This window comes from Ornithodoros turicata, chromosome 1 (genome assembly GCF_037126465.1).
Source record: "Ornithodoros turicata isolate Travis chromosome 1, ASM3712646v1, whole genome shotgun sequence".
In the NCBI taxonomy this organism is placed as follows: domain Eukaryota; kingdom Metazoa; phylum Arthropoda; class Arachnida; order Ixodida; family Argasidae; genus Ornithodoros; species Ornithodoros turicata.
The window spans coordinates 95,239,588-95,254,106 of NC_088201.1; the positions used below are offsets into that span (position 1 = coordinate 95,239,588).

The 14,519-nt window shown below is 44.2% G+C and overlaps 1 protein-coding gene across 1 annotated transcript; it reads right to left on the minus strand.

The window, feature by feature from the left end:
* Positions 1 to 5,305: 5,305 nt before the first annotated feature.
* Positions 5,306 to 11,988, minus strand: LOC135379141 (uncharacterized). Its single transcript, XM_064612394.1, has 3 exons — positions 11,381 to 11,988; positions 10,761 to 10,971; positions 5,306 to 7,622 (listed from the first exon to the last, which is right to left on the minus strand). The coding sequence occupies exon 3, from the start codon at positions 7,217 to 7,219 to the stop codon at positions 5,306 to 5,308; it is 1,914 nt and encodes a 637-aa protein (XP_064468464.1). The 5' UTR covers positions 7,220 to 7,622; positions 10,761 to 10,971; positions 11,381 to 11,988.
* Between the last annotated feature and the right edge of the window lie 2,531 nt (positions 11,989 to 14,519).

The following is a 14,519-nucleotide window of genomic DNA, read 5'->3' on the forward strand; positions in this document are numbered from 1 at the left end:
GATGACATTTAATAGTATTTTTCCGATCGGGTTGACGTCAGTCCGTCACCTGGTTTGGTTGCCGCGTCAGAGCGCCAGGTAGTTTCGGTTCCCACCAAGCGCCCTCTAGTTTTCAAGCTTTGGCCGTCTGTAGTTTCGGTTTCGGTTTTAAATGAATGGACGCCAATCTTGGTTGCTCCACGTGTAGTTCTGGTTTCAGTTTCGAATTCCTAGGTGTTGCCAGATGCCCTCTGGTTTCAAGCTATTGACCGACTGTAATTTCGGTTTCAAACCGCGGCACGCTAGTTTCGCTGTGACAACGTCAACGCATTTTCTGGCGATATAAATTAAGCGTACGCGTAGAAATTTCATCAGAAAAAGAAAAAAAAACATGGTTGACCAGTTCTATGTGAACCTGCTCTCAAATGCATCTTTGGATGTGTTTCCTGACAACACAATGAGCAAGTTCCGAGCAAAGCTAGCCCATCCACAGACGTTGGAGGGTAGGTGGGAGGCCGCTTTAACAGAAATCAACATCCCTTTTGCGATTAAAAATGTAACTGACACAGTCAATAGTATATCGGAAATGACATTCCTTGGTTCTACGATTGAAGCAACAGAGAAGGTCAAGTTCAACGCTAATGAAAACATTCTCTTGCCTTTGAGACAATTTTTAGCAAAACATTTGCAGTATAAGACAAGAATTATACGTGGTAGCGGTCATTATGAGATACAACTTCCTCTGAACTATGGGTTGGAAATTAGCGCAACTCTTGCCGCTAAGCTTGGCATGGCTGAAAAGATAATCGGCTGTGGAGAGTTGGACAGAGGGTCACCCGTGAAGCTACTCAAATACCAGGTGGATACGGAAGAAACGATTAACATAGTTACCTATCGTTCACGAACGGTAAAGTATGAAGTTCCAGAAGGCTACTACGAATCGGGGAAGGACCTCGTTAATTCCATTAACCATGCCTATCGAACAAAACTTCATTTGTCGCAAGATGCTCGTCTCCTCGTATGTAACCCATACAACAGAATTTGTCACCTGGAACGCATGAACGATGGCTATGTGACCTTTCATCCTTATTTGGCTTTGATGTTGGGCTTCGGAAAGAGGACAACTTTCTCAAGTTATGCAGTCGCCGAACGAGACGTTTGTCTATTCCTTGCTCAAAACTATATTTTCATATACTGCGATGTCATCGAGAACGAATTTGTGGGTGACGTGACAGCACCACTTCTTCGATCGATACCGTTCAGAGTCCAGGGTAGGAATGATGTGATGTCTTATTTATTCACAAACCTCTACTATAAATATGTATCTGCGAAGGAATTGACAACCATTCAAATCGAGTTGGCAAACGAGATAGGTGATTTAATTCCATTCATTTCTGGCTCTGGACGTGTCGGGTTGACGATCCACCTACGTAAATGTATATAACAAACCCACCATGTTGCATAGCACATTTTGGTGCAGGAAAGCGAGAGCATCTACCACACTATACTGCTCCCGAGCTTTATCAGATTGGAGGAGGCATATTTGGTGACGTATTGAGGGGTTTCTTGCCCATACTGACCAAGAAGGTAGCGCCATACGTTGGAAGAAAGCTCCTTGATACTGGAAGACATATAGCCGAGGAAGTCCAGCAAGGAGCATCATTTCGAGAAGCCGTCAAGAAAGGAGTAGACCGCACAGTGCATAAAACTCGTGACGAGTTACTTCAGAGACTCACAGGGAAAGGAAGAAAACGCAAGGCCGTTAAAAAAGCTCGACCTGCGGAGAAGCGGAGGAAATCTGACTTCTTTACTTGACAGAAAAAAAAAAATGTCTATTGCAGTAGTGCATAAAGATTCCTGTCTGCGTACTACAAACCAGCTGGAACTCTTCTCTCTTCCACCTACAAACTTTGCTTTGGAGAAGTCTGAATACGTCGAGTTTTTCCCAGTATCTGCTCCGACATCAAGCGGAGTGATCGAGTACAATGTTCCAGGACTCGGTGGGGGCTTCTTTGATCTTCAATCCAGCTTTTTGCATATTCAGTGCAAGATCATTCGAAAGAATGGAGATCCAGCGGTAACTACAACAAGCACTTCAACAACACCTGATGCAGTCATACCTGTCCAAGCGTTTGGTTCATCGTTGTTTCAACATGTACATATCTACCTGAATTCAACCTTGGTTTCGAGTTTCGAACATTATGGTTACCGTTCCTACTTCGACATCATTACGAATGCCAACAATGTAACTCAGACACACACCCTTTCAGCAATGTTATACGAGCCAGACCCTTTAGGTACGAGTGAGGTATATGCTCCCACATCTGATTCAAAAGGAGTTTTCGCTCGTTACAAGCGAACCAAAGGATCGGCACTGTGTGACATGTACAGCCCAATCTTCAGCGACATATGTCAACAACAGAAGCTCATTCTTAACGGAACCGACATAAGAGTTGTGCTACGTCAAGCGTCGGACGATTTTCGTCTCTTGCAAGCTGATGGTTCAACAGAAAAGCACACTGTGGAATTTTCACGTATCGTGCTCTATCTCCGACGTGTTCAGTTATCGCCGAGTATACTTGTTGGTATAGAACGAAGACTTCAAACAACACCTGCAGTATACCTTCTCCGAGGCCTGGAAATTAAGTACAGAACCATCGCCCCTAACCAATCTCAGGTGATATTTGACGACTTGTACAGCGAGCGAGTTCCCTCCAAGTTAACAGTATTGATGGTCAGGAGCGATGCCTACCAAGGTAGCAGACCACGAAACCCATTCAAGCTTGAGAACTTCAAACTAAAACGAGCACTACTGGACGTTGGTGGACAACAGTACACGGATGAGTTCGACTTCCAACGAGACATCTATTCCAAAGCCTATATACACCTGCTTCACAAACTAAAACGCAAGGATATACCAATAGCTCCAGCTGCGTATGCAAAAGAGACATTTATGCTTTATTACCATCTGACTCAGATGCAGAAGTGAATGCTCTTTGTCCTGTTGTTCAAGCCAACGTTCGTCTGACCCTAACGTTTGCTGCCAATCTAACAGAAGCAGTTACGGTGTTGTTTGTATCCGAAACACCTCGTGTGCTAGAAATCAACAAAGACAGACGAGTGAAATTTGTCTGAAAAATAAACATGGAGGAGTGGCAGTTCTATGCAGCATTCAGTAGACACTACTGCACCAGAGAACTGTTTCGGGGAACCTTTGCATGCAATGAAATCGCAAGACAGGAAGCCATACCCGGGATTTATGTGATTAACACAGCTCCAAGGAGCAGTAACGGTGAACACTGGACCATGACTTATGTTTCCGGTGACAATGTGGTTACGTATTTTGATAGTTACGGCATTCAGCCCGTCTACAAAGAATTCTACCAATTCATTCATCCTAACAGGTCATTTTACTATAACAAGAAAAGACCTCAGGGCTATGGATCAGCTACATGTGGCCTCTACTGCCTGTATGTAGGCAGCATGCTGGCTTGTGGATTCTCGCTCTGAGAGTGCACTCAGAGATTTTCGTCAACAAACTTCACACTGAACGACAAGCTGGTACCCGTCCTTGTACGGAAGCAATTCCCAAGAAAGACAGACAACATGTCATGTTGCAGTGTACTTTAACACAATAAATTTGTATTTATTTCCATGTCGTTACAGGCACAATCTTATATATAAAAAAAAACAGCATTACAACAACAACAGCCAGGTAGGGCAACATATGCATAAAAACTGTCTACATCTTTCCATTGGATGCGTACCCAAAGGGTAACGTGTGGATACCATCCTCACAAATGAAACGCTTTGTGTCTAGGGGATTTAAAGCTACTTTCGTAACACATACACTTTTATTTATATTTTCCTTGCGCACAATGAGGTTCTGACAAACTTTGTACACTTCACCAAGCTTAAGAGAGTCTATGTACATTGAATAATGCAACTTCTGGGCTTCACATTGTTTCACCCCCTTAGCACGATTGTATCGTCTTTTACTATGGAGGTCTAGTGCATAGAGCTTTGGTTTCAGGCAACAGAACCCTAGGATGTGGTCGTGGGGCATTTCGTTCTTAAATTTTCCTAGCACCATCTTGTTTTTCGTAGAATACATCGAGTCATCACAAGAATGACCAGATGTATCAAGGTGGGTATCGGCGAGCTCCGCAAGGGCCTTCTCATCGCTCAGCATCACGATATAAGAATCTGTGTCCATATACAAGAGCCTTGTGTCCGGGGCTACCCGAAGCAAGTTGTTATAATAAAAGTCATACATCATGACTTTAGACAGCTCGAGAATAGTGAACCCCAGGTACAGAGGCTGTCGCATACGGACTATCGATTGAGCGAACTGAAACAAGACTACGTTAGAGCTTAGAGCCCTGAATTGTTTGAGGTTCGGTTTACGCAAGAATCTCAACACTTGCTCCTCGGAAGTTGCTAAGCGGCAGTCGACGAACTTTCGTACATTCATACATGTTTTCCCATATACGGAGTTAATTAAACACTTGTACAGGTTACGTTCGAAGGTATTGGTTGCCTGCTTGCGTAGTTCATGATGGAAGTCAACATAGGATCGCAGGAATGGTTTTTGTTTGAACCTGAGCACCCGGTGAATTTTCTCGAGCCGAAGACCCAACTGTAGGTACAACTTTAGACTGCGATAATGAAGAAAATACTTCTTCTTGTCAAGCAATGTAAGGAGTAATTTCGGTTCTATATCATGCTGTGGGAGGTTAAATTTTTTCATCAGGTCTTTCTGATAATCCGAAAGCAACTCATACGGGACGCTCATTTTTTCGGGCGCGAGCGGTAAATCTTTATGTCGTTCGTGGAGCTCTTGTACGTAGGCCAGGTCTACCTCTAAAAAATAACCAACGTCTGCATAATCTGCAACAAGGGTTACATCTAAACCTGCAACCTCTTCGGGTGACAGCCATTCAAAGCCTCCGAATGGGAGTGGTTCACGCATCACTGTGCCATAGAGTCCATTTATGTCCATGTAATGAATTATGGTCTTTGGTTTTTCGGGATCGTACTGCTCTGTCCCTGGGACATTTGCAGTGGCCATTCGCGTTGAACACTGGGTCATACCACCACGCAGGCCCCGTTCAATTAACAGATAGGCATCGGGATCGTGGATTAAATCCAGATTAATCCGGCTCATTTTTAGTGCGCAAGACATGCTTAGTCCCTGGGAGTGACACGAAATGAAGTGGTTCAATTTTGTGCGTCTCCAACGCCCATATTCGGAAGTTTTGAAACACGTCTGCCAGAAGCAATGCGTCCGTCAGAAGGTACAAATCCGAGTACTCGCCCAGGCTCTTCAGTTGAAATTTTTCAAACACACGTTTTGCGCATGGCGGTAATCTTCCTCGCTCACTTCTGATCCGTTCAGTTGGTTAAAGAACTGGTCACGTGATGGCAAACAGGGCTCGTCGTAACGTTCAAAAGAGGTAACGTAGTTATAACAGAAAACCCCTTTACGTACAACCAACTTGAAGTAGTCCTCCTCTGCGAAAAACTGACGCAGACACCTGAAGTTAGATTCACCTTTGTCACATAGATTTTTCGTCAATGTGTCGAGACTAGCATTGAGGAAGCTTAACGAGTCTATGAAGCGGAACACACCAATGTCTATAGCCTTAAACTTTTGACAACTGGAGGCTATCACTCTGATGTCTGTCTTCCGAAGCAGGTGCAGATGAGCTACTATGAATCCGAGGTCATAATTGGCATTATGTGCAATGATGGGCACTTTCCGTGGTATCCGCAGTTTCAGATTACATCCCTGACACAATGATTGGCGAAATTCTCCACTTACGTGATCATGGTCTCGCACTTTCTGCTTCTTAGTGAATGGTTCTTTACAGATGTTACAGTGAGTGGCTTCAGAATGTTCGAGTTCGTCTCCTGGGGTCATTTGCAAGGGCACAGTCTCGTGCAACATCGCATACAGCTCATCATGCAAATTACGCAATAGTTCCATGAAAACGGAAACGCAGTCTGCACCACGGTAAATATGTTTCTTCAAGACATACGAATCGCACGAGCGTATGACGAGGAGACAGAAGGATGAAGGGATGTGTTCCTCGTAGACATTCCCGCCTCCCGAACACGGTGATAGTACACTCTCAAAGTCGTATACACAGTAGAAGGGAACTTCCGACATCAAATGCTCTCCGGCAAACGACAGTGTCTCACCCTTCTTTGGAAAAATAGTCTTGGACACTTTTTGTTGTTTACACATTAGTAGATGATCGGCGAGTACACCCGGGGTGGTGAAACCCATCGTACACCGTTTGCAGTGAAAATAACCAGGTGGTGTGAACAAAGCATTGAAATTAGTAATGAGTACAAAATGGAAGTCAATCAGCAGTAGGTCGACATGCTTCTTGCACTGGTCGTCGACAACCTTAATCGGGTAAACATATTTTTCATCTTTGTCATAACCGTACACGTTAATGCTCACATCGTTCTGCTTCTCAAACATTTCTACATCTTTCGGGAACACTACAGGAAACGTCTCTGGAAATACATATTGAGACAGGTATGACCTGTAGGATGAAGCTCTGCGTCTGTAAGAACCCTTTGCAGGATGTAGACCGGCAAGTACGCAAAATGCGAAACACATGTTCTGTTCACTATCCTCGTGAAGGTCGACACTCAGAAGACACCGACACTTTTTTTTCAATTCGTTTGGCAATTCAAAGTCGGTACAACCAATGAGCTGTGGTGCGAGACGACCGACATGAAGAATGCAGGCGTGAATTCGAAATAAGAAAAATCCCGACCCTTGCATTTCAAGCTTTTCTAAATTGTTGGTGACTTCAGTGCCTACTTCAATGACAGCACGTTCTACGTCTCGTTCCGACCACAGCGTATGCACACTCGAAGGAATAAATTGAGTGACAAATATGATCTCATCCTCAGGCGTATGTCGACCGAGTTCCGCCTTCAGCAAAACATAAAAGCGTAACGGAAATCCGAAATGTCGAAGTACACCGGCAAGGTAGCGTCCGTTTTCATGAAAGAATGTGCTGACATCCTGCCCGTCGTCGTCTCTGTCATGTAGATGAAGCTCATAGCGGTTGGTATAGTTGCGGAGCGTACAGAGTGTCTCACAAAATGGGATACAGGGTGTTGCAAGGTTATGAACGTTAGCCAGATGAACTTGAAGTCCCAGCGCTGTTGTGTAGTGCTGCCGATCGGCCGGAGGACAAAGGTGGCATGTCACCATTTCTTTTTATTTTTTTACTCGGATTGACCGAACACGATGTCTGGCGAAAGAAGACGTTTCCCGTCTTTTCCAACTCGCTCTTTCTTCTCCATCCAGAGTCCGCTCGTGTTCCTCATGTCTTCGATGTCTTGAGTGCTTAGTTTATGAAACCGAGCTGGAAGGAACACCTTTACGTGCTCGTGATCCTTCATAATTTCTACGTAGACCGCCTCGCCATACCTCGTTTCAATTTTGTTAACATCAACCACATCATACTTGATGTTTTTAGGAATTGTCGCCATTTTTTGAAACTCTCCACATTTCTTTAACTTGTCAAGTTTATGCAAGATCGACGAAGACATGATGCTTACTTGTACACTGATGCAATGATGACGACGATGATCCTTCGGACACGTTGGACCGGCTGAAAACAAAAGGAGCACATGTTAGAACACTGCAAAATATTTCATCATTCTGAACACCATACCTCCTCAGAAGGAGGTTCGAGAGTGAAGGAGCTGAGCGTCAGACAGTTCTTATATAAGAAGTTGCCAGCATGGCAACCTTGAGGAGTCTTCTTTTTTTTTACATCGTCAACTCTGCAGTCGAACCTACCTTTGCAGTTTGCTTTTTTTTCCTGCAGTTTGCAAGCACGGACTTGTTTATCTAACGAAACGTATCTTGACCAGACTTCATTCCCTTGCACGAAATGACAGTGATAGCACCTTTTAGGTTCGTGACGCCTGCCTCGGTGTCAATTTCAGGGGCTAGTCAAAGTGGGAAATCCACCTTCGTGGCACGACTAATTAAACACAGAGCTGTCCTCTTTGACAAACCGTTCAAGCAAATATGGTATATCTATCTTTATAAGCAGCCGGTATTCGATACTCTTCCTGAAGTAAATTTCAGTCAAGACATCCCTGCAGATCCGGAGAATTATAGCCACTCATTATTTATATTTGACGACTGTTTAGCCGACCGGCAAAGACTCAAAGAAATCTGCAAATTTTATATCGCTGGGTGTCACCACCTGTCAATCACGGCTGTGTTCATCTCGCAATACCTGTTCGTCAACGACCCTTTGTATCGCACAATACAATTCAATAGCACGGCTCTCGTTTTATTTCGTTCACCACGCACTACAGACCAGCTGCGTATGCTGTCCAGGCAGATTTTCGGGCGAAATGATTTGTTGCCCACGATATATAAAGATGCCTGTCAGAAACCATACTCATACTTAGTTATCGACTTGTCTCAACAGAGCAACGATCACTATAAGGTGTGGACCAACATTTTCCCGGATGATCACAGACAGATCGTATACAGGTCATGAAAAGGCTTAACAAACACATTCGTTTCCTTCGTATGATCGCTGAAGCAAAGACAGGGGAAGATCGTTACAACCTGATTCAACATGCCAGCAGGGAACAGCTACGAACAATCAGGGAGATTTGTATGAACCTCTGCAAAGGAAACATCGACGTACCGCCGAAAGTTAAAAAGCAATTGCAGCCTTTTGCAACACCCATTAGGACACTGGCTTCCAGGCAAGACCGTGCAGATGTGAAGAAAGTTAAACGGATTCTTCATCAGTCCGGCGGGTTTTTGCAATTTTTGTTGCCCCCCTTGTTAGGTCTCGTTTCAAGTTTAGCGGGCAAAAGCATCGCAAAAGCAATCGGCATTTAAATAATGCAGAAATACGAGCTTGTTCCCTATCGGGAAAGCACTATTCCGTCGATATTGAATAAACAGGAGCCTGATGATATCAAGGCCAAGGAGATCATCCAGTACTTGCACAAGCTATTGCATCCTCCCGCGAACACATTAAGACAGCCTAGTGCAGCAGGTGAGGAGACAAATCATGTGGCATCGACAAGAGAGCAGACACAGATTCAAGCGGACGAGGAGGAAGATGCCATCGTTAATTTTATGAGCAGCGGCTACAAGATGAGAGCAAGCCAATTACTGCGTTTACTAAAACCCGTGCTCGGCTGGAATAGTAAAACGTTTGAGCTCATTGTCAATGGTGAACAAATACCAAATACCAACGTTGTAGACCTTGTTTATTATTTGGTCACAAGAGCGCGAAATGTGTGGCGACCCGCGTATCTCGAGAGGATCCTACCACTATTGGTCAAGCTAAATATACCGACACTTATCGTACATCCATCTCGACTTGAAAAGGAGACTGCAGAGCCATCAGCCAGTAGTCCTACGTTCACACCTGAGACACCTCGTCGACGCATTTCTCCGGTTATCACAAGAGCGGCTAAGAGACTTCGAGAATGGAACCAGTATTGAGCACGTTGGAAACGCAACAGGAACACTGTGGTTACCTTCGGGACGAAAACATTCTGGCGCATTTTCCCGCACGACACAGGAAGAAGGCCCTCGCCATTCTGCAGATGCTAAAGACCGTATTTGCGATAGATGAAGAGGGAAGGATTATCTGTCATTCTCGCGTTGTTCCAAGTAGTTCCGTCATCGAGCTTATAAAATACGAACTGCACAATCGATCGCCCTCTTGGTACAAAGGTGACGTGGCAGCCGTTATAAATGCCTACTTGTCATTCGACGGACTTCGTGTTCGTGGAAGAAAATTGTGCTAATGGCTGCTTACGTGGACGTATACCATCCTGGTGCTCTAGGTGGTGTTCAACGACTCGCACGAGCGATCGGTGAAAAGCCGGCGAAGGTTGCCAAGTTCCTGGAAACCAGTGATGTGTACTCTCTCTTCAGAGAACTTAAGCGACCACGTCAGTTCCGGAAGACCATCGTTTTGGGTGTGAAGGATATATTCCAAATAGATTTGAAAGACCTTCAGAAACTGTCGAGATACAACAAGGGTTTTCGCTATCTTTTGTTTTGTATCGACGCATTTTCTCGTATGCTTGCTGTAGTGCCTGTGCAGAATAAACGAGCAGCGGAAATTATACGTGGACTGAGACTCGCTTTTAGACGTATTGGGACTCCGAGACTGATTCATTCAGACAGAGGTACAGAGTTCACCAATAAGTCAGTCGGAGCATTTTTAAAATCAAAAGGGATATCTCTCTTCCACTCTAATTCAAATACGAAAGCAAGTATTGCAGAACGATCTATTCGAAGTCTTATGACGCCACTTTATCGTGCTTTTGAATATCAGGGACATAAATCGTACTTGAAAATTTTACAGCCTCTGGTCAAAGCATATAATCATCGTGTTCATAGAACTCTGTCGGCACGACCTGTGGATGTCAACAAAGAAAATGAACATTTATTTAGACAAAAGCTCTATCCTACTCCGAGCAAACCCCCAGAGAAGCCACGTTTTCGCGTTGGCGACCTTGTCAGAATAGCAAAGTCTAGACACCAGTTAGTCAAAAGTTATCTTGGTTCGTTTACGCGTGAAATTTTTGTGGTGAGAGCAGTCAAGATTGGTTACCCGAATACCTATCTCTTACGTGACCAGCAGGAAGAACCTATTGAAGGTCAATTTTATGCAAGCGAATTAACACGTGTGCAGCCTGGAAAGGGCCACCGCATTATAAAAAGACGCGTTCGGAACGGAAAGGTGCAGTACCTGTTGCAACCTTCTGGAAGTCGTAGAAGGACTTGGGTTCCGGAGAACTACCTGCCACCACCGACGACGAAATGACTGGCGATCACTGGTCCGATGTCGAACAGCCAGCCAACGCTGGCGATTCCTGGTCCCAATCGGGTGATGATGTGTGCGGCATGCGGGACGTTACCCAGGATCATCAACTCCAAGGAAAATGTCGCCGTCCTCATACCTGTTGGAATGACGTGTTAGAATGCGGTTCATCGAAGTCAACGGACGACACAGTGCTCGTCGCAGCATTTAAGATAACCAGAGACATTTTCCTGTTCCAGTCCCTGCCTCTGAACCTTCCCGCGAAAAAGACTGTGTGGGAGTCTTCAAAAACAATGTATGCCAGGGTACACAGGAAGTGTGAGCACCTATCCGACCACCCGTTCGACCTGGTCTCCGAATGGGGAAAACAGATGAGCTCCATATTCAGCTATTACGGTGATCGTGACGTCGACGTAATGCAACTGGTGGCCGAAAGTCTATGTATCATGTACTACGCAATGAAGACTGGCTACCATTACCTGGCTGTGTACATAAACGACATGACAATTGACCTGTTGCAAAATAGGTTGTCACCCAAAGACGCTTACCAATAAATATTGAAATCCATGACGAGTTGTCTCATTTTACTGTAGGTCGTCATGGTAAATAGATGTCCGGAGATGTTCTGCTACACCTTGTCCTTTCTGAGTGCTGTTTCCCTGTTCGTTTTCGTAGCTACAACAGAATTTACAAAACCAACACTGAAACAGGGAAAATGCACTACCGTGACTCAGATTGACCATAACATCTACGTCCACCGATGTCCAGCTGCAGTAACTGCCGTACGCCTTTGGCTCAGCAATGGTCATCCGACGAGATACGGAGTAAATCTGTCGCAAAATGATACACGTCAACTATGGCATTGCTTGAAAGAAGCAAATGTCGCGCACAATTATTATAACTTCGAGTGCTCGAAGCTATGTGAAATAAGCTTCGAACCCAGGCAAGTAATAGAACGATGTCCCGGCAATGTGTACAATATTGCAAGACTCATTGGGAATGGAAAGCACAGCGGTTACGGTATCACTCTTTCGAAATCGGCTACCATGTCTCTGCTGTCTCATCTGAGCGAAACAATAAAAAGAATTTAAAACAAATACATGCCCGCATTTCATTTAGCTATAAGATACACTGTAACACAAGAATGGTTTGAAATACTCACATCACTTGGCTCTTACGTGGCACACTCACTGCTGGAAGCTCGTACGTGGCAGACAGCGTATACCACCAGTCGAAAATGCATCTTGCGAGGGCGATAACGTTTTCTTTTTTGTGTGTGTGTGGTTGGTGTTCCCAAAGAGCGTTTGGAAAAAGCCAGACGGGTGTTTCGCGGTTGTGTTATCATACCAAAAGAAGAAGAAAAAGAGCGCGTCGGCAAGAGGTATCGCATTTCACATGCTGCTCCTGCGAAAGGAGAAGCTGTCCACGATGCATTCACGTGATCCTTCCTTCCCTTGAAATAAAACAAAAATGAAGGGTCTTATAAGCTAGCTGTCGACGACTGAGACCGATCAGACCTTCATCGACGACGCAACTTTGAAAGGATGTGAGTATACCTCTTGTCTTTATGCCTTTTTTTTTGTTATTTTTATTTCGAAACCATCACAGCTGGTAACCGCAATACGTAGTCATGCAATGCTTCTCGATTCGTTGTATGCTGTTGTCGCAATGCGCAACACAAGTTTGGAAATGCGTGTGTATAGAACACCTCTATTTTATAGTGATTGTTGTCACTGGGTTATTTACTTCCAAACGTCGTACTCCAATGCAAATGCATGACACAGTAACAGAGACATATCGGAAAGTGGAAAACGTTAACCGATTCTTTGATAATGCTGCTTGTTGTTGTTGCGTGGCACCTGATCGAGATTTGAGTCATCCTAGACTTTGTCCTGATTGAGAAGAGCATTCACAGGATGTTTCGTTTTCCCTTTGTTTTTGCAGATTGCTTCTGTACAAGGATGAAGTCAAGCAAGACTCTGGTAATTTGTAACATATCTTTCGTTAGTTGAATAAAAGAGTAGTAAAATAATGTGCTGAAATAAAAAAGGAATATATACAGTGTTGTCTGGTCTCTGATATACATCATTATTTGAGTGTACTTATCAAAGTAGCATGGGGGGAAAAAATCATGCTGTGACGCGGCATTTATTTTTTGTCAAATGAAACCGAAAGTACAGACGGTCAAAAGCTTGAAACTAGAGGGACATCTGGTAACCATTCAAAAACCTGCGTTGACGTTGTCACAGCGAAACTAGCGTGCTGCGGTTTGAAACCGAAATTACAGTCGGTCAATAGCTTGAAACCAGAGGGCATCTGGCAACACCTAGGAATTCGAAACTGAAACCAGAACTACACGTGGAGCAACCAAGCTTGGCGTCCATTCATTTAAAACCGAAACCGAAACTACAGACGGCCAAAGCTTGAAAACTAGAGGGCGCTTGGTGGGAACCGAAACTACCTGGCGCTCTGACGCGGCAACCAAACCAGGTGACGGACTGACGTCAACCCGGTCGGAAAAATACTATTAAATGTCATCAGATGTTATTGCCTGTTATTAACTGTCATTTGTGTGTTATTACATGTCATTTGCGTGTTATTACATGTCATTGCGCGTTATTACATGTCATTGCGTGTTATTAAATGTCATTAAACGTGCATCCAGGTGCCCATCAAACACTATCGACACATGAGTTCCCATTGTTTACCTGAGTTAACCGTTACCTTATCCTGGCGGCGCATGTTATTGAAACCTGGGAACCCATTGTTCACACTATCGATACATGATTTCCATTGTTTTCTGATATATCTTATCGTGCGTGTGCGTGTCGCATGTAACCTGAGCGGCCCATTGTTACCAAGTGCTATATCTATCACTACTCTCTACAGAAATCATCCCGTCTATATAAGCTTTTTATTTGACGACGAACAACTTAAAATTTATTGTGCCAGTAGGAACTGCCCCTAGTGACATATATGTGGTGAAAATGAAGCTTTCTGCGCATGTGGCATCTTAGTCTCCGAGAAAACCAGTAAGGGTATCTTCTCAATTTGACTTTACATTTGGGAATAAATCTGTCGATGCCACCAAGAACTAAGCTGGTAAGATTAGCTGTGGCAATATTAATGTCATCAACATTTGCTACTGGAGACCAGTCAGCGTTGGCATAAAGTCTGCACAGCTGTAACTAGTCACCCCTGCTGTACTCATAGCCGTTTCTGACCTCTGGATATCGTCGATTAGCGGTAAGGGAAAAAATAGTGATCAAGGGTGGATGATATTTGTCAGGCTCAACTAATGCGGTTGAAGTAGTTATGATGGGAATTGATGTTCTGAGGCTGGAACAGATAGAAAGGACAAATACATACAGAGACTGAAGTGCCTAAGAAATTAATGATGAAAGAAGGAAGTCACTGAAAAGGTTAGCTAGCTGTAGCACTCAAACCCACATCTTCTGGATTACCGGTCCAGGGCTGTTATCAATTGAGCTAAGCTAACATACGTCCCCAGCGACTTCCGAAGGTGCGTCATCTGAAGGGACAAACCAACCACTACAGCTGGCTAGCTTTTCAGTGACATCCTTCTTTCACCATTGAAGTGGTTATTATATGAAAGTTGCTAATTACCAAATCCAGTGTGTTGGAGGAGCAGTTCTTAAATATATTTGTCAGGACAAGGCTATCGTA